This window comes from Photinus pyralis, unplaced genomic scaffold (assembly GCF_008802855.1).
Source record: "Photinus pyralis isolate 1611_PpyrPB1 unplaced genomic scaffold, Ppyr1.3 Ppyr1.4_LG9, whole genome shotgun sequence".
Classification (NCBI taxonomy): domain Eukaryota; kingdom Metazoa; phylum Arthropoda; class Insecta; order Coleoptera; family Lampyridae; genus Photinus; species Photinus pyralis.
The window spans coordinates 18974501-18998472 of NW_022170878.1; the positions used below are offsets into that span (position 1 = coordinate 18974501).

The 23972-nt window shown below is 38.4% G+C and overlaps 3 protein-coding genes across 4 annotated transcripts in view; 1 reads left to right on the forward strand and 2 right to left on the reverse strand.

Annotated features, from left to right (window-relative positions):
• Window positions 1–906: 906 nt before the first annotated feature.
• The window catches only part of LOC116181157 (LIM homeobox transcription factor 1-beta), a 30190-nt gene continuing 7124 nt past the window's right edge, over window positions 907–23972 (forward strand). The window contains exons 1-2 of one of the 2 annotated variants that reach the window (XM_031501435.1): window positions 907–1024; window positions 19312–19486. In XM_031501435.1, coding sequence (XP_031357295.1) covers window positions 1021–1024; window positions 19312–19486 — 179 coding nt within the window. In that variant the 5' untranslated portion in view covers window positions 907–1020. The remainder of the gene's footprint in view (window positions 1025–19311; window positions 19487–23972) is intronic. The other variant, XM_031501436.1, reaches the window with a different exon arrangement.
• On the reverse strand, window positions 4054–6894 carry LOC116181156 (aminoacylase-1-like). The gene is made up of 8 exons (XM_031501434.1): window positions 6788–6894; window positions 6529–6699; window positions 6189–6358; window positions 5970–6141; window positions 5776–5922; window positions 5538–5725; window positions 5265–5494; window positions 4054–4340 (listed from the first exon to the last, which is right to left on the reverse strand). Exons 2-8 carry the CDS (start codon window positions 6623–6625, stop codon window positions 4121–4123), a joined length of 1224 nt encoding a protein of 407 aa, XP_031357294.1. The 5' UTR covers window positions 6626–6699; window positions 6788–6894; the 3' UTR covers window positions 4054–4120.
• Window positions 10761–12586, reverse strand: LOC116181155 (UDP-glucuronosyltransferase 2C1-like). Its single transcript, XM_031501433.1, has 4 exons — window positions 11754–12586; window positions 11486–11708; window positions 11218–11437; window positions 10761–11170 (listed from the first exon to the last, which is right to left on the reverse strand). Exons 1-4 carry the CDS (start codon window positions 12561–12563, stop codon window positions 10885–10887), a joined length of 1539 nt encoding a protein of 512 aa, XP_031357293.1. The 5' UTR covers window positions 12564–12586; the 3' UTR covers window positions 10761–10884.

Genomic DNA, 23972 nt, shown 5'->3' on the forward strand with positions numbered 1-23972 from the left:
TCTCTTGTTAGTAAAAGATCGCGACATAGGCATTTGGTCAATAGATGTCGTTGATGTAATGGGTATCCTACCCACAATGCAGCACTGTCCGTGTGACTACCTACGAACATATTCTCTTCCATTGATTGCATGATGCTATGTAAACATACTTAGCGATGACGTCATAATACACCGATGCGCAAACTAAGGAAAATCCTACTATAGCGTGAAACTAACTCATAAACTAGTTTACCGTTTAATGGTAAAGTAAATCTTAACTAACAATTGAAATATACCTACATCCGGAACATTGATTGAACTCACATTTTCTTAAAATGAGAAACCAGCGCCTTCTTTTGGCAAAAGTATTGAAAACTAACCAAAGACTAACGGATACATTTATGGGTACGTTGGGACTTGAGACTTTAATTTGTTTCGAGACGTTGGCGTTGCCCCCTCTGGCATACTTTAAATTAGAAAATTGGAAAATTGAGTTTTCTGAGGTGCGTCTTGTACCTCTAAGTATAGGAAAAAAGAGAAAGCAGTCAAGTCAAGTCAGCAGTGAAGGAATAAAGTAGGTAGGCAAAAATATGTTGCTGCCAGCGTCCTAGAAAGCATTTCTCTTCATGCACCTAAATCTGACGCCGGAACTAATCCGCATTTCGCTATAACTTCACAAAGATTCACAAAAGCTGCAAGTTAAAATTGTAACGCGACCTGCAAGAAACCGTACAAAAAAAAACCTTTAAAAAGACAGAATATCTCATATAAGCATTGGATTTTTCTTAATTTTTTACAATAGAACCCACGCGAACGTTCGGGGTGTAGACGATTCGACGCTCCACCCCTTACAACCCTCGAGTTCGCGTAGGAATAAAGAATTATTGCCGGATACGAAGGACCGCCACCAGAGGGCTAGATTTTGCAAGTCAATGCTCGTGTCAAAAGTGAATGGCGGATTCGATTGTTGATTGTTGAAAAATTATTTAGTTCGTCTCTAATTTTTATTCTGGGGGTAAATTTCATGTTTATGTTAAACAGATGGGTAAGTTTGATGTTAGACAAACGAGCTTCATTAGAACTGTTTTTGCTGTTTATATCATTTTCTCGACTAAATTTATACACGAGAAATTGGGGACGTTTTTTTTCCGAATTTAAGAAAATAATGCAGGTACTGACTTTTATGGCACAAGCTTCTTTGGGTAAACTTCAGTTAAATCTGCAACACTATTTGCATGAGCATTCTCTTATTGAGAGTCCCCCGCATAGGTACAGTTTTGGCTTGCAAATTTTCCAACTGGAAAAAGTGAAAAGAAGCTACAAGAGAATTTATACATATCTCCTTGTAGATGGCAATTTTTCTTTCACTAATTTGGAACTTGCAACCGAACAGGACTCTTAATTGTTTTTGCATTAAACGCGAAACGAAGTTTCCTATTAATCAATGAGATTTTCTAATCCTTTGAGCGAATTTAGCTTTAGGTACATTGCTCAACAATCTTATATGAATAAATTTAAACCTGAACCAGAAGGACACGATCGCTGATTTTTGTATTAATTATTGTCGTAACTCGTACGCCACCCATTTCGAATATTCCCGTTTTTCCAATTCGTTAGCTACTTCAAATTCTTCCACATTTTCCCAGATTCCTCTGTTTTTCAGTTTACGTGCCAGGGCCGGATTTACCATGGGGCCACGTGGGCCCGGGCCCATTGCGGCAAATTTTTAGGAGCCGCAAAAAAACAAATTTGGGTAATAATTGTACAGTACTATCGTGGAAAAATAATTGAAGTTGGAATGTTACGCACACCCTTACCAACTTAAAAGTAATCATGAAGCATGGAGTAACATAACCTCACATTTCGACGAAATTATGTGAACTTTGTATTAATATTGTGAAAAATTTGGGGCTTCTCCCGCAAATTTTTGTTGTTGAAAACGCTTAATTAAGGTGCTCTCTAACCCATTTTTATCAATTTCATGATCGTACCTGGGGGGCTTGATAACATCACGTAACCGTTAGATTCTCTGAATTTTCTGAAACACGATTCAGTGGTTACATCTTTGTATATTGGATTTCATTGTTTAAACTGTAAAATAATTTAAACTTAGAATACGCTATTCAATATAAATGTAATGGTACTGACGCAACTGAAGGTCACGGCCTTTTTTGAGGTTGCTCAAGTTTCTCGACGGAATCAAGTAGTCTGTGAAAAGTTGAGTTGATATTCATACTGTCAAAATTTTCTCCTTCACCCTTAAATTTGCAAAAAAACCCTTAAATCATGCACAGATGACTTTTTTTGTCGATTTTGAGTTAAATAGGGCGCGGACACGTTCGTGGGGGGTCTTAAAATTTTCTAAAATTTCCATCCACATGTGTTGGAAGGCTTTTGTTGCCACGAAAAGGCTTATTATCCTTAATTTCCTTAAAATAAGAATTGCCCGCCATTTTAAAAAACTAAACGTCAAACTGATGGACGAGTCCATTTCAAGATAAACAAAGGGGTGTCATAGGCCGGGACTTTATTTTGACAAAAATTAATACAAATATGAAAAATGTAACGCCAGTAGTTGTCGAAATTGTCTTTTTAAAGCATTAACTTGAGCTTGGCGGTTGGTAAAAATTCTCGAGGATGCTTTTTACCGCCAAGTATATAGCAACATACGACCTAAGTATATTGTCGTGGTTTAACGCCAATTCTTTCGGTAATACGTAGAGTTGCGCTTCATATATGCATAAAGTATACCTAAAACAAAACATCCCTTTTTTGCACACCAATGCCGAGCGAGCCGAAGGCGTGTTCGACATAGCTCGGATCCTCCCTTAGATTCGCCTCTCTACAATCACGGTGCCAAACGACGTTTACCAACGGCCAAATACACACTACACTTTTTTTGTACACCAATGCCGAGCGAGCCGAAGGCGAGTTCGGCACAGCTCGGGCTCTCCCTTAAACTCCCCTCTCTACGTCCACGGTGGGAAACGACGTTTACCAACGGCCAAACACGCATTTACACTTTTACGCACACCAATGCCGAGCGAGCCGAAGGCGAGTTCGGCATAGCTCGGGCCCTCCCTTAGACTCCCCTCTCTACGTCTAAGGTGGCAAACGACGTTTACAAACGGCCAAACACACACTACACTTTTTCAATCATACATCCAACGTAATAAAAAACGACGATCTCCACCCGAAATAGGTTTAAGATATTTTTTAGCGTAACACAATGAAGTTGAGGTAACGCTTATGTGCTCGATTTTCCGTTGTGTGTCTGTTTGTCTGTTCCGCCGAGATCTCGATCTCTGGGCAACCAAGAGACTTTGACTTTTCAAATCAACCGACCACCCGAATTTCGTGGTTGATTAACGACTCCGGTTACAAAATGCGAAGTGCATACTATTTGGCTCGCTCGGCATAGCTCGGACTCGCCCTTCTCACAACGAAAATGACTCGCATTTTTTGTACACCAATAGCTAGAGCTCTCCTGTAGACCCGCCCCTCTACGCCCACGGCGGCAAACGGCGGTTACCAACGATCAAACACACACTACACTTTTTCAATCATACATCCAACCTAATAAAAAACGGCGATTTTTGCGAAAATGTAGAACTATTTAAAATAGTGATTCACTACCATTATATTCCACCCGAAATACTTGCTTGAAATTAGTCTTTTATTCTTTTGGAAAACCACTTCTGAATTCATAATTAATATCAAAAATGTTTTTACTATTAATTAAATTAATCTGAGCAAATTAGGAGAAAGAAAATCGTATTAACACTTTTCTGTAAAAGTGTAAAGAGTAAAAGATAATTTTGGTTGGGGGTCAAAATGATTGTAATTGATTGGGGGGGGGGGGGCATAGGCACAAAATATGTAGATCCGGCTCTGGCTACGTCTCACACAATCCAAGTCGCAACTTGTTGGCAATTTGTTGAGCTAGCCGTGGATACATTTTGTAGGAAAAATCTAGTATTAACGTAGATAGTCAAAATTAAATTGAGCGTTCAGCGCCAGGCCTACTTTCTTCGTGGTATTTGTAAATCATTTACCTATACACGAATCTTAGCCTTCAAGGAGACAATGGGTTTTTTAATTCTTTATAGGGAGCATTACATTTACTTATACATTAAACAGCTCATCCCGTAATATCTGGAACGTTCGAAACGGCCTGTATAATCTGACAGTAGATCTCGATACCGCGAAGGAAAACATTTTGGTTGAGGTACTCATTGTGATCGTGTAGCAAAATTGGAGTGTTATTCATTGGCGAAAATCCCAAGGCCGGAATTCCAACCTGTCTCAAATAGCGACTGTCTGTACCGCCCGTAAAGATTTCCGTCTTCACTTTGAGACCCCTGCAATGCAACAAGTTAAAAAAGTAATCGTAAACGATTTACAAAAAGCGCATGTAGGTACACTTGCATTCATTTCCCATTTGTAAGATGCAGTTTCTGTTAAAATCGTAAAAATCCCGCCACAAATATGAAAGATAGCGTTGCACATGTGCAATCCATTTTTGATGTGCTACTTCATTTTCTGTTTATAAGAAGAATTTCATTTCAATGCTTTTCTAAATAAGAAAGTTGGAACTGCGCATGCGCAAACCTAAATTTTGAAACTAACGTTAGATTTTCTTTTGTTCCAGATGCCTATGTATGAAATTTCATTTAAATACTTTTATAAATAAAAACGTTTGCAATTCGGTTTATAAATGGTCGAGAAGCGAAAAGGGCACTGTCAATTTTGAATCGATTCGACTCAACTTTTGGCATTGCGTATTATATGACTAAAGCTATGCCAATATTGAATTTCATGCAATTCAGTTCATAGCTAACGGAGGTCAAAGCGATCGGATATTTCTAAACAAAGTTATCGTTCACACGGACAGATAGAGGGACAGACAGACAAAGGAACAGACGGAGAGACCAACATGCAGACGACTGACAGCAATACAAAATTATAAACGATCTCTAGGATCGTTAATAAACGGCAAAAGTGTAAAATTATGGAACATGTAAAAAACGGTTTGTTGGTTTTTTTACAATAACTTTTTTTGTAAGCGGTACACAAAAAATTCCTTCCTTGGTGCAAGCCTCGACACCATAACGAACCAAATAGCGAAAAAAGTAGAACAATAGCTCTTAAGATAAAGAACTAGTAGCGTCTCAACGAACGAGAGGACGGACGCACGGACAAAGTGGCCACAATAGCGCATTTTTTTTTATTTTTGTGGTAATGCGCTAAAAAGATTATATCGTTGGAATGGGTCGTGGGCTTACATTTTCTCGGATGCAGTCCGAAACGCTATCCAGAACGGATTAGAATGGTCCAGCTTGGTGGCTGGAATTTGGGGCAACTTTTGCTTATACTCGATCCAGACATTTTCCCCCGCCGCCTTACACCAGCCCTGTAACGTCTCCTCCCATTGAACCACGTCCGTTGTCACCGGTATCCGGCAGTCAAGTACGAGGGTAAACTCTGGAGGTATAACGTTGGGCTGAACTCCTCCCTAAAGTGTCTCAACTTAATACAGTCCACCTAACCGCACTCACCTGAATTTGAGTGACATTAATACTCATAACGTCCCCGATTGTTAGGGAGGAATCACTCTCTAGCCTTTTTTCTTGCTGCGCGCGGAACTCGTACACTTTGTTTAAAAGATACTGGAGCTTTTGTCCGGCAGTGTTCTTCAGCAGAAGCGAGCCATGTCCAGGCTGTCCCATACAATGAACGATGATATCTAAAGTGAAAATTTACAAGAAGCGACATGGAACTGCGCGGAAAGCTTACACCAGATGCACCTCTCCCCGTGGAACAACACGAACTCATCAGAAGGGGACGCCATTCCTTCGTCCAATGCGAAACCGACATTTAACCTTTTAAATTCGGGCGTCTTGACAAACTCGCGCATGCCTTGGGCGCCCCCAATTTCCTCATCTGTCGATGACAGTTAGAACAATCAACCGCGATTTCGTCGCAGATACCAGGCGTGAAGAGTAAATGAACGGTCCGTCGAAGAGTCACCTCGTTCAGCCTCAATCTGCGCACAGCCTCCAGGTACTGAACCCCGACGCACTTCATGTCCTGCGCACCGCGACCGTAGATGTTTCCCTCTTTGGTAACATGACCCGAAAACGGTTTATACTTCCACTTCTCCTACAACATTAATTGGTGAACTTCTGTGCGTCGTCAAAAAAAGGCACCTCGTAGGCTGGTACCACGTCCATGTGGCTGCTTAGCAAGATCGAGGGTGAGTTCGGTTCGTAACCCTTCCAGGTGATGGTTATTATGGGCTTTTTTGGGAAGCAGTAGTGCACTTGCATGGGGAGGCCGAGACTCTGCGCCTGTTTCGTGAGAAATTGGAGACAGCCATCTGCAAAATGTTTTGCTTTCTCTAGTAAGCGAGTGAAACAATGCTCAAGAGCAAGAGAGCCCAAAAGAAATCTTCTTTACGGTTCTGAATTAGCATGAAGTCTGTTCAATTAAAGGGTATGAAATACGGTCCTGCTCTCAGATTACAGTAAAAGCGAAAAAATGACTTACCATAATTAACATCCGGATGAACCGAAGGAATTTGTAAATATTCGATGAAGTTCTCGATTGCGCCTACGTTTAAGTCACTTTCGTTCGTCGACGCCATTTCGAGTAGTACGTAAATTACCTACTTACGACAAATTTCCTGTCATCCGAACGCTTAATTTATCGTTCATTGAACTGAAGAGACCCAGACATGCGTGTAAGGTTATAAAAATAACAACAAATTTCCTCGAGGATTGAAGGACAGGACAAATTTGACACTCACCGTTCACACCTATGTAGTAAGTGACGTTTCTGTTATAACAATAGCACGTGCACCTTATCATGCAACAAAACAGAATTTATTATCCATTCTGTTGACAAGAGAGAGGATGAATGAGGTTGTGGTAATCCCACACGTATTGCGTCTTTTTTTAATTGTTGTAGCAAATGTTTGTCAACAATTCTTCACGTGTTGCTATGAATTCAGAATATACACGATCAACGAATAAGTATACAATCAACCAACTTCTCTACCCCCCTCTTCCAACACATCACCCTTTCCTCCTCCTTGCATTCCCGTAGCACATACTCTATGTCCTTTTCTTCCTCTACAGAGGTTCTACATTTTCTTTCTTCTTCGTCTCCCCACTGTTCCTCCTCTCTCTCCTCATTTCGGCATCTGAACCTCGCCTTTTTTAATATTTGTACTTTCCATCCTTTTTCCTATGCCTCTCCTCCTTTCGATCTCTGCCCATCCGTATCCATTTCTTTCATAGTATTTTTTCCTCTGCTCTTCCCACATTCCTTTTGCGTTCATTTTCGTTGACAAGCAGTCTTTTACTAGTTCGCCTTCTCTTTCGCTCCTTTCTTCGAACCATACCTCCATCTTTTCCGACGCCATCCTTATCTTCTCCATTGTTGTTCCCTCCTCTAATATACCACTGTGTTTAAAAAGTATTGAACCTTAAATTTTCCGTGTAAACCAATGATCTTACTTAATGACAATTGAGTAAGTGCGGACTATGATCGTCGCATCACAGTTGCATCGGAGATAGGGGTAATCATTGGAGATTCAATTTTGACAGAGGCTTTGGACATGAGGAGGGTCCGCCGAATTCGTACCGAAGCTGACAAAAATAGAGCAGACGCAATGTGATCTGGACATAGCAAATGGTGACCCCAACTTTTTGACCACCGTGATCACAGGCGATGAGCCATGGGTTCTTCCTTTTTTTTCATGGGGTTCTTCCTCCCAATAGGTACTTCTCCATTTTTGCCACAATTTCCTTCATTTGTACTACTTCTGTCCCCATCAGAATATGCCAGAGGACAAGTCTTCCTTATTCTTACTATGGGCATCCCTGTCTTGGTCTTTTACATGTCCAAGACGCTCCTTCCCTTCTATTCTTACCCGTAATCTAGTCTTTCCATATAATTCCTTGATTTTTCCCTTTAACGTCTTGTCTTTTCATGAAAAACGCGATCACCTTTATGCCTTTTTTTTCTAATTCTTCTTCCACCAATCTGTGTAGTATAATAGCTATACGAGTACAGTAGACCGTTCCCTTCCCTTCTCTGAATCCCATTTGTGTTTTCCCTACCATCTTCTTCTCTCCTTTCCTTCTATTCTTACCCTCATTCTTGTCTCTCTATAACAGTTCTTTGATTTTGTCCATCATCTTCACTTCTTTCCTTTCCACTCCGTCAAACGCTGTCTTTAAGACCATGAAAAACGCGAACACGTTTCCGCCCTTTTTTTCCCAATTCATTTTCTACCAATCTGTGTAATGCAGTCTATCGCCCCCCCCCCCTCCTCTTTTCTCAAGTCCATTTGCGTTTCCTCCAACCTCCTTTCGTCCATTTCTCTTTCTAGTCTTTCGTTCAGTATCATTACATAGATTCTATACGTCGTCGTAGCCATCCCCTTTTGAATATTAGCTTATTTACCTCTTCCTTCCATTCTTCACGGAAACCCCCTCATTTCCAAACCTTGTATACTCGCCTTATAATACATTCATTAACCCTATATGTGGTGAAAATCCAAGCCTCATCACCCAATTGCTGTTCCATCTCCTCTTGTTATCTCTCTTCTTCAATTTTATTTCTTCCTACCTCATCCATAACATCATCTCCTGCTCTCCTTGTAGTACCGGGTGACCCAATAAGACTGTTCCTCGGCCCTATCTCGAGAACCGGTCGTCGTATGACTTAGGGGTAAAAAATTTTTGGGTAAATCGATCATGAAGAATCGCTGTAAAATATTTTCAAGTTCTAAAAATGACCAACAGAGGGCGTAACTGCCATCTTAAATTTTAAAATTGCATTTTCTTTAAATTTCGCATTTTTTTTTCACATTTTTAAAGAGGAGCAGTTTATCTATCATTTTCGTAAAAACAAGAACTCAGTTATTTCAAAAACAAAGATGGCGTGCGGCGTTCAATTGTTTTTGCAATAACCTTCCTTAACTTCTTAACGGTTTGACCGATTTTAACAAATTGTGTATGGTTGAAAAGAGAATCCCTTGGGCAATGAGAATCAACCAAAATATAGTTAATTTAGTCGAATCCTTTCTCGCCAGAGGGACAGTTTTGACACTATGACCCAAAATCTTAAAAAAATCAAAAAAATCAAATGGAATGATATGACTTTTTCCTTATGAAAAAGTAGCCAAATAACATCCAAAGAGGTCAGTGAAAACCGTTTTTCAAATTCCTAACCTCAAATATTGGGAAAATGAGATTAATTAATTAATTAATAAAAATGCTTAAATTGTATCTTAAATTTACTTTTTACATATTTCCGGTACCTATTTGTCGATGGCGCGAAAGAAAATCACCCCACACTTTTAGGTAAGCCTTGGAAAATTAAACAAATGAAATACGATGCATTATAAAATAATAACAGCCGTAATTTGTAAATTATTCTGCTGTGTTTACATTCAGAAAGTGCAGTTTTTTGAATTTGTAATCTTTTTTAATATGCCGATTTCTAACCAAAAAGCATAATTTAATATGCTGGCGCTATATTTTGAGTATTTTCAACATGCGACCCGCATCTTCTATTTGCGTTATCCGAATCGACCACGAACCATCGCCGCCAGCATATTAAATGCTTCTGGGTTAGAAATCGGCATTTTAGAAAAGTGTGCAAATTCAAAAAACTGCACTTTCTGAATGTAAACACAGCAGAATAATTTACAAATTATGGCTGTTATTATTTTATAATGCGTCGTGTTTCATTTGTTTAATTTTCCAAGACCTACCTAAAAGTGTGGCGTCCTTTTCCAAACAATCTTTCGCGTCATCGACAAATACCGGAAATACGTCAAAATATAAGATACAATTTAATCATTTTAATTAATTAATTAATCTCATTTTCCTCTGTTTATAACCTTTCAAAGACCTCTGTTTTTATTTCCCTGATTTGCTCTTTGTATTCATTCTATACTTATTACTATCTTTTGTTCTTTACATTTCCTGTTCTCTCAACTCTTTCTCTTCTATTTCTCCACTTCTTTCGTTCTCTATTATTTTTCTGTATCTGTTTCTCTCTTTGCCCTACATCTCTTACTTGTTTCCATGTTATAGCTTTTTTTAATACTCTCCTATATGTTATTCCACTCCTCCTCTAACTATCCACCCTCCTATTTCTTTTTTTCTTCCTCTAGTTTCATTCCACGCACAACTCCGTATTGTCTGCTGTCCATAGCAGTATCTCCCTTCTTTTTTGTCTCTTTCCCTTTTTTGATCTTCTTATCTTCATAAAGCGGGAAAAGAAAAAGAAAATGATATTATACACCCTTCGGAGTTTCCCTCCCCCACCCACCCCTACAGCACTGATTGGCATGGAAAAAACCATTTGCGCTTGGGCAAGTCACCTTTAGCCCTAGCAGATGGCTGAGACTGATCGGCCGAGCTCAAGATCTCCAAATTGCCAAGAGTAAAAAGAAAGAACCAAAGAAAGGAAGACAAGAAAGACAAAGAGAGACAAAGAGAGGCAAAGAGAGGCAAAAGAGAGGCAAAAGAAAGGCAAAAGAGAGGAAAACGATAGACAAAAGACAGGCAAAGACAGGCAAATAGGGACATGGAGAGACAAGAGAGACAAGACAGACAAGAAAGACAAGAGAGAAAGAAAGAAATGCTGTGTTACAGATGTATGTACAACAAGGAGTTGCGACACAACAACATCACCCCTTCGGTCATTGAGGGCGATATACGACACTCCAAGTCATAGGGTTCGTAGACGCAGCGGTCGTTAGCCATTTATTCATGCATTTCAAAAACAGTGAAGAATTCACTTACAAAATTATTAACACTTTCATATACCGCATTGTGTTAGTAAAACTATAATGGTTCCAAAGGATCCGAAAGGCCACTTCCACTAACCCTTCTTCACTTTAACTCGGAAAAATGCTTTGTTTAAAAATCGCAGACAAATTTTTGAAACGACCACGATTATACACAAAAGTACTGTAATAATAAAAACTAAGACGGCGATGACATCCCAGAAGTAATACTGGTACAAAGGCATATCGAGAGCCGGACTCCTAAAGTGTGTGGCACCCTTGTGACGAATCACATACTCAGTCCACCACACGGCCCGTTCCAAACCGGTCATCGGCTGATCCTCGACCAAATCGGCTAACTCCGTGATGCGATTTCGATACCTAAAACCACGCGAGTCGAATCTATCGAGAATTCAACAAGGCCATACCTTTGGTTATTGATTACTTCCAAAATCGCGGCCCTAAATTGCTCTTTCGACATCGACCTGTAATCCACCGACAACGCGAAACCCATAGAGACCATCTTCTTAACATTAAAGGGTTGGTCGGCGAAGAAAGGCATCCCGACGACGGGAACTCTGGCCGAAATCGTCTCCTCCATGGACTGCGCTCCGCCGTGCGTTATAAAGAGCTTCAAATTGGGATGCCCTGATAACTCAGTTAAAAAATGTGGCGAGTACCGCGCGAACTTCTTACTCAAAACTTCCATCTGAGAAACCCACTTTGAGATCATTACATTATCGGGCTTGCTCGGTAAATCGCTAAGCTCGTACTTCCAGAGTATCTTGTAGGGAATTTCCAGGAAGGTTGCAAGTATGACGTTCATGGTGTCGGCCGGAATATCCTTACCTTTAACGTTTGACCCCAAACTGAAGTAGATAAAACCTTGACGTGCTTCATCCAGGTACCTCTTGACGTTCTGTAAGCCTCCATATGATTATGCTCGCGTGCAGTGGGGACTCACTTGTTCTAAAGGTTTAACCGGGAGTCTAGCCACGTTGCCACCAATTGGAATAATAGACGGAAGTAGAGGTCTCACATAGCTGAAGATCGGATCTGAGTTCACGAACAATAGACTGGCGTTCTGAAAGATTGCTCTAACGGGAGTGTCATCTTCGAAGTATTTTTTTCCAACATTCTCTTGCGATTCAAAATAATGGACACCAAATGTATAGAGCAATTCCAATCCGACCAAGTACACACGCTGGAAGAGGTTGGTGGGTCCGTACAGTTGTGCAAACTGATGTGGATAAAGAATGGGGTGACCTACACCACCAATTGCTTTTTGGATCGTATTGGGAGCGTCTACGGAGAGTATCCCAATGTGTGGGCACTTAAACTTTCTCGCAAAGTAAACTGGAGCAGCGAGAAAGTACTCAACGATTAGAAGGTCGAAGTGTTCAAACGGGTCCTGAATAAGTTTTTGCACCTCTGGACTGCGTAGTTGTGCGTCGACAACGTTAATAAACGCGTCCATCGACGCACGAAGCGATTTTATGGGGTTCTGACTTGAAGTAATAATTTTACCGAGTTCTTCTTCCAGGAACTTGTAGGAGAAACTCAAATCGATTTCGGTTAAATTTGTAAGGAGCGGGTCGTTGATTGGATTTGTTGTGAGCACCGTTACGTGGTGCCCACGTAAGGACAGCTCCTTCCATAAGGGGTGAAAGACTACTTGATGACTGAAGGAGGGTACTGGTATAACTGCCAATATCCGAGCACTACCGCACACGTTAAGCAAGGGGAGAAAAGACACTATGTACAGCACTTTCATTATCAGACTGAAAAACTGCACTATGTCCCTTGAACTTCGATTTCTCCATTCAAGGGTACTGATTACGTATCTATTAATGAGATTACGAACCGACACAGTGGGAGTTGGTCGCTAAGTTTTGAATCGGCTTTACAGCTTTTTAGTGAAATAGAATCCATAAGAGCAATTTGTCTCCAAGTTCAGGTCATATAGTAAAGTCGAACAGCACCAATTGCCAACGAACAGGACGTCCATTTGGACCAGTTTGAGTTTGGGTTCCCTCTCCCGAATCTTCTATTGAAACGAAGTTATTTAAAATTCAAAATAGAAAATAAGCATTTTAAATAACACTTCGAATACACATTTTTCACCACCTCTTCCGCGTGGCTCCATTCCTTTGATAATTCTGCCCAAGTTGGTTTTCCACACCACATCAATGTATTCGTCTTTTCTCGACGCTTACACCACTCCAACCGTCTCCCTTAGTCTCGAGATCAACAGTTAGTGGAACGCCATCTGTAGGAGAATCAAAAAATGTTTGCCATCAAGCTTATTCGTTTGTTTATTTCTCGATTTAATCTTCTTCATCAACTGTCGATACTAACTCTTAATAAAAAATATTGTTTACGCTTTGATTTTAGCACCGTTTTATGGTTTACACAGTTTAAAGAAAGAGATCGTGGCGCCCTCCTATGTTTTCTCAGAATTTTACCGCCCAGCTTATATTTTCAATTTTTGTTTCCTCCTCTAATATAGTCTTTCTATTTAACCCTAATTCAGTTTTTTTGGTTTACCTACTATATCTTTATTTAAAAAATTATTATTTATAGAAAATAGATATGTCTTGGAGTAACAATAGTTAGTTTTACATTTCCACCGTGTATATCGTTTGCGTTAGTTTTATGTAGTTATTTAGTTTTTATTTAGTTTTTCAATATTCTTTTTTCATATATTATTTCTATCTTTTATATCTATTTAAGTTATATATCTCATAGTTGTTTGACTCACTTACGCACTGCTCTCCACGTTTCATTTTTCTTATATGTATTAATGTGTTTTTTTTCTCTTTGTTATAATGAACAACCGTAAATAAATAAATAAATACCTTAAGTAAGGACAAAAAAAAATAAAAAAATATCTACCGAGTTATAATATCTTCTTTGTACTTCTTTCAGTTCCTCCCATTCCTTCTACCCCCACATCTTCCTTGCGTACATGAGCACCCCTCTCACCATTGCATCGAACATGTACGTTGTTGTTCTGAAAACATTCTTGAATCTCCTCTCTCCAATTCCCACCTCCTACCTCATCGCCACCAACCCCTATTCCCTTAATTCTCTTATCTGCGCATTTGCCCCATTGCATATGGTACCTCTTCTATTCTTTCCGCTCTCCATTTCCGTTGTATCTCCCTTTCCCTTTTCTATATTTAGCTACATTCTTTTCGTTGCCCAATACCCCCATCATTTCCTTCATCTGTTCTACCCCTGTTGCCATAATCACCGCGTCCTCCGCGAATGCCAGGTACCATATCTTCTTCATCCCACTACTATCCCTCCACCTTGGCCATGCCCTGTCTTAATATTTTTTCCGTGTCTTAATCCTTTGCATGATCAAAACGCTTCAAACTCCATGCCTTCTAATCTTACCCTCAATCTTGTCTCTCCGTGTGGTTCCTTGATTTAGTCCTTTTTATCAATTTTGCTATCTTCCACCATCTTCCCTACCTTTTCCCTGTCCATTCGGTCAAACGTTGCCTTTAAGTCTATGAAAAACACCTTTCCGCCCTTATTTTCCAATTCCTTTTTCATCAATTTGTGAAATATGTACATGCAGTCGATCGTTGCCCTCCCTTTTCTGATATTTGTTCTTCCTCCAACATGCTCTCTCTTTCTAGCATCTGGTTCAGTATCATTGCATAGATTCAATACGCCGTAGTCATTATAGTAATTCCCCTATAGTTTCCCACACAATATTTGGTGCCTTTTTTGAAGATCGGCACTATTACCCTTTCATTCCGTTCTTCAAGTGAACCCCTCCTTGCCCGTATCTTGTTTACCAAGGTTTCTCATCATTCCTTGACGCCTATCTGCGGCAAATCTAAGCCACATATCCAAGCCTCACTGATGCTCGATTTTATATCTTGGTTATCTCATCTCCTTGAATCTCCTCTCTTCCCACCTCTTTCGTAGCTTCCTCTTTTTCATGCTTATCTTGATATAATGTTGTTCCATTCCTCTAATTGAATTTTCCCTTTCAATTGTTCAATTTTTCTTTTTCCTTTGTTTATCGCCTCCTGTTCTACTATTTCCCTGATTTGCTCTTCGTATTCTTTCTGTTTTTCCATCTTTTCCCTTTATACATTTCCTGTTCTCTTACCTCCTTTCCTCTATGTTCCTTCTTCTTTCTTTCTCTCTCTCTCTCTATAACAGCTACACCATGCCTCTTGTCCATAACTGTATCCTTCTCTGCTCTTGATCTTATCGTCCGTTTTAGACCATACTACCATATTTTCTACTTTATTTGTTAAATTCTTCATTCCTTCTCTGTTGTATCCGGATATCACTCTCATTTTCTTTCCCTCAACTTCAACTAATCTGACCTGTATTTCTTCTTCTTCTTTTGTTTCATTCGTCTATTCCTTTATCCCCTTCGATTACCTTTGTTAATATACCTCCTTTTGCTTGTCCTTTTATATTGTCTCTCCTCGCAAATTGGTTCTTCGCCACTTCTTCCGTATATATTCATCCGGAATCCGGTTTTGTATTTTCTCCGGATTCTTTTCGGCTATCCATGATCCTACCATCCCCACGACATCATATCCTCTCAGGCTTGAGAGTCTTTACCAGCTCCCCCCCCCCCTACATTCCATAATATCATGCTCTTCTCCACCTTTATTTCGCTTTTCTCTTTTCTTCTGTTGTTTGTATCTGTACCCCCTTCCCCTCTATCGTTTCTTTTTCGGTTAGTTTCTCTCTCCAAACTCCGCCCGTTCCTCTCTGTTCTCACTAATCCTTTTTTTGGTACTCCATCTGCATTCTTCATCTTCTACCATTAGTTTCTCATATCCCCTTGCCCCTTTCCTCTTTTCCTTCCCGCAACCCTTATTTGTACCCTTCTTTCTTCATATGTCAACTCCCCATCTATGTATACCCCGCCCCCGTTTAATTTTCCCTTTCTCCTCCCTCTTGTTTTCCAACGTTAGTTCCTCGATTACTACCTTATTAAGCGGCAGAGCAAAGTGATGCGAGCTTTATAGGGGAGTCGATGGTGTCCGTCTGTCCGTGAACACGATAACTATCAAACGCTTGGACCGATTTGGTTCAAAGTTTGCACAGTTGACCTATATGCCACATGTAACAAGCCAATTGAAAATGGGCCAAATCCAATGACTCCGTGGGGTCACGCAGATGTGCCCCGCCGCTTTTTTAGACGCTCTTTATGGGTTTATTTATTTATTTCTCGCCTCTTTTACCTTCGCCTCTACTTGTACGATTTCTTTAAGCCATGTCTCCGTTCTCTCTCAGATAGGTTTATGGATATTAGGATTATGCTGAAAATTCTTAAGGACAACCTGCAGATACTTTACACAATAAAAAATTAAAGTAACTTACAGATATCGCTTTTTTCTTTAGGTTACGAATGATAGAAAAAATGCTCCTTCCACGAAAAATTGAAAACTGGACCGTTTTTGGTGTGATATGGTACAACCCTGCTCACATTACTTCCTGTTAGTTTTCAATAGTTCGCAGACGCGTTAACGCGTATTATTACCAATTTTATCATCTCCTAAAGTTTACGCGATTATAGTGATATTGTTGACTGTGCATCTCTTTCCCATGTAAATATTGTGTAGGATTTTCAAAATCATCTAGAAAAACGTTATACGTAAGTACCAAACCATTTTTGTTTTATTTGAACGCTTTGTAAAATAAAAAAAAATTGTTATGTTTTGCAATATGACATCTCTCTCTCCTTTTTTCACTCCTTTTAAATCACGTGTCAGAATTAATTAATTGATCAAAGAATCAAAGAAATACTTAAATTAATTCAATTAAATTCGCTTAATTCGATCAATCAAATTAATCAAATTAAAAACCGAAAATAGGAATAATAGGATATTTAGCGCTATTATGCTAAGAGGCTACTATGAGGATTTAGCTCCAGAAACTGGCTTCCACTTCACAAATAACCCAAGTTTCTTTTGCAGCAGTTTTTGAGCGCAACTGTTTTATCATGGAACAGAACACAAACACAAAGTGCCACCACCATTATGCTCCTTATATGTATAAAAAATGAGTATTAAAAATAGTGGTAAGTTGTTAGAAAGTTTAGATGATGGGGTGGAACTTAATGGGCAAACAGGCGAGTAATCGGATTGTAGGGGATTATTGAGCTTAGCTGAAGCGTGATTAATTGATTCATATAGGAGACAGCCCCGTTATTATTGCGGAGCGTAAATAATTTCGTTTACTTACAGGTGATTCCGTCTTCATATTGGCCAACGCAGGGTAGAACAAACGATATCACCCCATAAATCAACGCTAATGCAATTTAAATCAATACCGCTACTAATACGATCGCGATTTTTATAAACAGTTTAGTTTACGAATCGAACACTTGTGTGACACCCTCTCGCGAAGGGTTAGCGTTACACTAAACTATTAAACTCTGACAAGTATGACGTTGCATGAAATTTCGATTTAAAAGAGTTAAATGTGCAACAAAAGATTTACATTTTAGATCAGTACCCCTGCGCTGGACTCGTAAAATTAATGTTATAGATTATAAGGGATGTTAATACCGCATCGGGAGTCAAAAGATTGATGGAGTTTTACCGCAGGTGGCTTGCTAATTTGACGGCCAAGCTTCTAGTCATACACTCGTCTTGATGTTTTCGATTTCGATCTGAACCCAATTATGTAATCGTGACAATTATTGCATAAATCTCTAGAATTCGCCCTTAAAAACTCGAGGATCGGTATTGGGGTTTCGATTTAATCATTTGGGCACCAGGCAGCAGCTTTCACGAGGGAATTTCTCCAAATTACAGTTGATTTTCTCCTTTTGAAAGGTAGCAACAATTCGGAAAATTGGATGGTGGAACGCCTTATGCCATACAGTTTGGACCTTTTGCATCGGTTGGTAAATTTGATTACTCGTTGAAGGTGAATTATGGAAAGAGGGTTGCCGAAATTGAATCAGGAACAAACTGGGCTTCAGGTTTCTCGAAATTAGGAACTGGAAATTTGGTTTTTAATTTAGTACAAGTACTAAAAAAAACCTTTAATTTCAGAAATTCACCAGCCCCTGATGCCTCTAAAATTCCAAACAACAAATTAACAAATATTCAATTAACCTCTGATGTAATTCTAGGTACGAAATAGAAAAATTTAACTTGAAAACTCTTATCTGGGTCGTAATTTGGGCTCAATTAATTACAAAATCAACCATTCACAGTTTCACGCGATTATTCAACATAAAACAAGTAAATAAGCTGAAAGAAAAATAGCCACTCAGAGTCAGAATAACAGTTTCCACGTAACAAGCGATCTATAGACTAATTAATTAAAGAAATCTTAATTACATTGACGTATCAATATTCTAAAATCCCCGGTCGTAACTGCGATTTACGATAAATGACGCACAAACAAACACAAAACACCAAGTGATATTGCTTCAAGGCTTCACTTCTCGACTTCAATTGATTTAATGGTCGGATTTGCGTTTAATATCAAATTTCGCTTTAATAATACTTTAAATTAAACATACAGTGTGACCCAATATATTACCGTATGTGCTGAAACCAACCAAAACGTACGGATATCGTAGTTTACACAACACTATATAAAGACCTATATTTTTAAAATCTTGCAGAATGTTTTTAACATTTTTTTAAAAATTGTCTATAGAATTCTCTTATAATTTTAGTAGAATTTTTCTAGAACGCTTTTAGGATTTTTTGAAATTCTCTTAAAATTTTCAAAAATCGTTTATATAGTTTTCATGAAAATCTTCATAGAAACTTCTTTGAATTTTCTAAGAATTTATTTGTCAGATTTTCTAGAAAATCTTTGAAACTATCGAAATACCTTTTCGATCTTTTTGAGATTTCACCTTCAATTCTGCCTTCTATTTCACCTTCAACTATGCCCTCTATTTCATTTTTAATTCTACCCTCCATTTCACTTTCAATGCTGCCCCTTTTAATTATTCCTTCTATTTCCCTTTCAATTCGCCTTTTATTCTATCTTCATTTATGTTCACCTTCAATTCTGCCCTCTATTTTTGACCTTAAAATCAGCCCTCCATTTCACCTTGAATTCTGTCCTCTGTTCCACGTTCAATTATGACCTCACGTTGTGTACGGTAATTGGTTTCAAGGTAAGCACGTGTTATTGCCGTTTAAGAAACACAGATGCAATTCGATCTTTGAAAACGCGCATTATTTTGTTAAGGAAGGTGGTCAATGGAAAAGGTTTTAAACAGATGAACCGGACGCCTTTTGTTGGCCAAGTTTTTTTTGGGTGGTGGCTTTTTTTTTGTAGAAGACCAAAGTTTTGGAATGTAATCTTCAGAATCTTTGGAATTTTCATAGAATCATCTTCTTGCAGTCTTTGTGCGGGAATGTCCTCGGAATCGTGTCGAAAGCAAAAAAAAATTTAGTGAAAATCGAAGGGGTTGCTCATTAATAAATGAAGCTTTTACTTGTGGAATAAGAAAATTGAAAATCTCCCGATGCACAGTTTAATTTAGCTACTCTTTCCAGCAGCCGGCCGAATTTGCGGAACCTGCTGCAGACCTATAAGGGATCGCTACATTTTGCAAGTCGTGGACAATTCCTATCACGAACGCTGCCTGCAGTGCTACGCCTGCGGCGATCGCCTCTACCAGACCTGCTTCGTAAAGGACTCCAAGCTGTTCTGTCGAATAGATTACGACAGGTGAGTTTTTCCGATTTTCCGAGTCTCGAATTTTTTTTTCCCAAACGCGATATATCTCAATTTCAATTGTAAGGAATTTCGGGGCTTTAGCCCTAAACTCCCATATGTGTGACGGCGATTAGGGTAAATACAGTTCTCCGAGAGAGCATATTGCTCGAGCAGCCTCCCTAAATGCAATATGTTTTTCAACCGTCGCGTGCCGTGGTTAATATTAGGGGGGTTTTCAGCCAGAATACGGACTTTAGATCGTTTCCCGCTGACTCGTATTTGATATTTATCACCTTCTGGAGTAGTTTCTTAGCGTAGTTGTATTTTCAATTAATCCGATCCCGCTTGTAATCACCATTTCAAATGAAAATCGAGTTTTCGTAGCAGTTCGTTTCCTTCCCAAACTTGAACTGAATTGAGAGAAATAGAATTACTGTTTGACCAAAAGAATATTGATCAAATAAGTTCTAAGACAACGCAAACATATTGAAAACTGTCGGAATAGTTAAGGCCTCGGACAGACGGACGGAAGGACGAAGAAAGTGGCAATAATAGTGCCTTGCAACATCAGTTCGAAAACGCCTTAACAAAAAATTAAATGGAAATGGAAAAAGAAATAAGAAGATAAACATGGACCTAAAAAATAGAAATACAAGAGAAAGACCTAAAAAATATAAAATGGAAACAAGGATAGCGTCAGAACAAGGGGACTGAAAAGAGAACAAGGAAATAAATGAATAAAAAGGAGCCAAAAAAAACTACAAACTATTGGAAGGAAAAGTAAAAGAGATTAATTAAAATTAATAAATTATAATATAAGTAATTAATAAATTAAAAAGAAATTTTTATTACATAATGAAAGTAAGTAAAAATTTATAATGGAAATTATAAAATGGAATAAGAAATCTAATTCCAACCGGGAAGATGAAAGAAACTAGAGGAGAGATCATAACGAAAGGGGAAATTTTTTTTCCGGGTCGATCTGAGACAATTTTTTTTCGGGCCTCAAAAAAAGGCAGTGTATAACCTTCCTTTTTTACCAAATCGACTTCACCAAAATTTCTCGGGAAAACACTTTTTCTTATTAATTTTGGTGCGTAGAATCCAAAACAATTCGTACTTTTTCGATCAGACTTCTCAATCCAAAGTTATAGACTAGAAACCAAATTCGAAAAAAAATTCAAAGGGCTGTAACTTTTGAACTAGTAGCCCAATCTTGGAACTGTTTGAAATTATTGATTCTACAGGCCACATTCTATAAGAAAATTTTTTTTCCGGGTCGATCTGAGACAATTTTTTTTCGGGCCTCAAAAAAAGGCAGTGTATAACCTTCCTTTTTTACCACAAATCGACTGCACCAAAATTTCTCGGGAAAACACTTTTTCTTATTAATTTTGGTGCGTAGAATCCAAAACAATTCGTACTTTTTCGATCAGACCTCTCAATAAAAAGTTATGGACAAAAAACAAATTTCGAAAAAAAATTCAAAAGGCTGTAACTTTTGAACTAGTAGCCCAATCTTGGAACTGTTTGAAATTATGGATTCTACAGGCCACATTCTATAAGGGAATTTTTTCCGGGTCGATCTGAGACAATTTTTTTTTCGGGCCTCAAAATAAGGCAGTGTGTAACCTTCCTTTTTTTACCAAAAATCGACTACTCCAAAATTTTTCGGGAAAACACTTTTGCTTATTAATTTTGGTACGTAGAACCCAAAACAATTCGTACTTTTTCGATTAGACCCCTCAATAAAAAGTTAAGGACAAAAAACAAATTCCGAAAAAAAATTCAAAAGGCTGTAACTGTTTGAAATTATGGATTCTACAGGCCACATTCTATAAGGAAATTTGTTTCCGGGTCGATCTGAGATAATTTTTTTTTCGGGCCCCAAAAAAAGGCAGTGTGTAACCTTCCTTTTTTACCAAAAATCGACTACTCCAAAATTGTTTGGGAAAACACTTTTGCTTATTAATTTTGGTGCGTAGAACCCAAAACAATTCGTACTTTTTCGATTAGACCCCTTAATAAAAAGGTATGGACAAAAAACAAATTTCGAAAAAAAATTCAAAAGGCTGTAACTTTTGAACTAGTAGCTCAATCTTGGAACTGTTTGAAATTATGGATTCTACAGACCACATTCTATAAGAAAAGTTTTTTTCCTGGTCGATCTGAGACAATTTTTTCTTCGAGCCTCAAAAAAAGGCAGTGTATAACCTTCCTTTTTTACCAAAAATCTACTACACCAAAATTTTTCGGGAAAACACATTTTCTTATTAATTTTGGTGCGTAGAATCCAAAACAATTCGTACTTTATCGATTAGACTTCTCAATCAAAAGTTATGGACAAAAAACAAATTTCGAAAAAAAATTCAAAAGGTTGTAACTTTTGAATTAGTAGCCCAATCTTGGAACTGTTTGAAAGTATGGATTCTACAGGCCACATTCTATAAGGAAATTTGTTTCCGGGTCGATCTGAGTCAATTTTTTTTTTCTGGCCTCAAAAAAAGGCAGTGTGCAACCTTCCTTTTTTACCAAAAATCGACTACTCCAAAATTTTTCGGGAAAACACTTTTTCTTATTAATTTTGGTGCGTAGAACCCAAAACAATTCGTACTTTTTCGATTAGACCCCTTAATAAAAAGGTATGGACAAAAAACAAATTTCGAAAAAAAATTCAAAAGGCTGTAACTTTTGAACTAGTAGCTCAATCTTGGAACTGTTTGAAATTATGGATTCTACAGACCACATTCTATAAGAAAAGTTTTTTTCCTGGTCGATCTGAGACAATTTTTTCTTCGAGCCTCAAAAAAAGGCAGTGTATAACCTTCCTTTTTTACCAAAAATCTACTACACCAAAATTTTTCGGGAAAACACATTTTCTTATTAATTTTGGTGCGTAGAATCCAAAACAATTCGTACTTTATCGATTAGACTTCTCAATCAAAAGTTATGGACAAAAAACAAATTTCGAAAAAAAATTCAAAAGGTTGTAACTTTTGANGGCCTTCCACATTCAATCAAACATTTTCTTTTTCGAGAACCGACTTAACAAAATTATGTGAAAGTGCAAGAGGTCTCAGCTTGTGCTTCCATTCAAAACTTAGCCACCGATGCGATTTAGTTTCTTTGAAAAAATTCGAAAAGCGGTCAAATTTTGAGGAAAAAAGGTTATTATAACAGCGAAATCATCAGAGTTAAGGATATAATGTGTTACATAAAAACTAAGTACTCTTCAAGTACTATCCAATTTATAATTTGGTACTAGCAAAACAGTGCCTTGAGCCACCGGTCGTCCTTCCATTATCTGAAAGCACACGTTAAACCTGGAAATAGACTGAGATGGCAGTACCCTAATTCACAACAAAATGTGCGCACGCACGCACACCAATACTGAGAGTCACGTTATGTAATAGCATAGTCTATAGGGTGGAAGCTAAAGTTAAATACATGCAAAAAATAATATAATACTGACTTTATTGGACCATATTTACAAAATAAAGCATTATTTTCCATGCGCAACCAATAATACCAAAATGTGAAGTGTGCATAGATAGAGATGGAGGTCAATAAGACTGAAATGGAACACTATCCATAAAATTGGGACAAAAAAAATGTTGCAAATTTGACAAAAAGGCAAAGATTATACGTGGTTTTGATGACAAAATAAATAAATATTGGCGATCGAACAGGAATTGAATTTTTCACTTAAACAGCATTAAATGTAGGTAATATAAATACAATGGTAATACGGATCAAGGGGCAGCCACCAGGTTTTTTGAGAAAAGCGATACGTTAGTATTAAAGTGCGATCGGTATCAATCCGCAATCGCATCCCCCAAAGAAAAATCATAAAACAATATGGAGTCACCTGTAACACAATGTAAGTCGAGGGAGCGGATATGTTGCACATGACACGTTGAGTCTTTATTCATCCCTCGTGCAGCTTTTTAACCGTGATTGATGCGGCGAGGGTCGCGTATGTTAGGGCAATTCGTGACTTTCGTCCCCAAAATACGGTAACCGCATTTGGACAACATCACTCGCGCGCGATATCATTAGGCGAAATTTTTTAATTAAGGCGAATAAATCAGGGCCGGATCGTCTTTTGTGTACAGAACGGGGGCAGCTACTACTGTGAGTCGGTAACACATATGGCTGTGGCAGGAGCGTCACCGTCATCAGATATTTATTAATGTATTCAGCGAGGCTTTAGAATTGCCATTTAATTCGTGCAATATGATCGAAACAATTCGAACGGGAAAGGGATGGGGTGGTGGCGTGTAGGTGCATAATATTAAATCGGAATGAAATGCGAGCACGTGGATCATGCTCCTTATTGCTTGTAAACTAATTCATCAGGAAGTTAGTGACGACACTGGTGATTTTTAGAGAAATATGGACATTCGGCGATAGTTATTAAGAAGTAGACATAGGGATTTACGTGCGTTTTGCCCTATGTCTACTTTTCAAAGGCAAGGTCTCTTCTGAAGAGCGCCTA

Coding starts and splice junctions, on each gene's coding strand:
- LOC116181156 (XM_031501434.1), bottom strand. CDS start 6,625: ATGGCGTCGACGAACGAAAGTGACTTAAACGTAGGCGCAATCGAGAAC. Junction 6,142..6,188: donor ACGTGGTACCAGCCTACGAG/GTGCCTTTTTTT, acceptor TTAATGTTGTAG/GAGAAGTGGAAGTATAAACC. Junction 5,923..5,969: donor TCATTTACTCTTCACGCCTG/GTATCTGCGACG, acceptor TGTCATCGACAG/ATGAGGAAATTGGGGGCGCC.
- LOC116181155 (XM_031501433.1), bottom strand. CDS start 12,563: ATGAAAGTGCTGTACATAGTGTCTTTTCTCCCCTTGCTTAACGTGTGC. Junction 11,709..11,753: donor CGGTTAAACCTTTAGAACAA/GTGAGTCCCCAC, acceptor GGAGGCTTACAG/AACGTCAAGAGGTACCTGGA. Junction 11,438..11,485: donor TTCTCAGATGGAAGTTTTGA/GTAAGAAGTTCG, acceptor CTGAGTTATCAG/GGCATCCCAATTTGAAGCTC.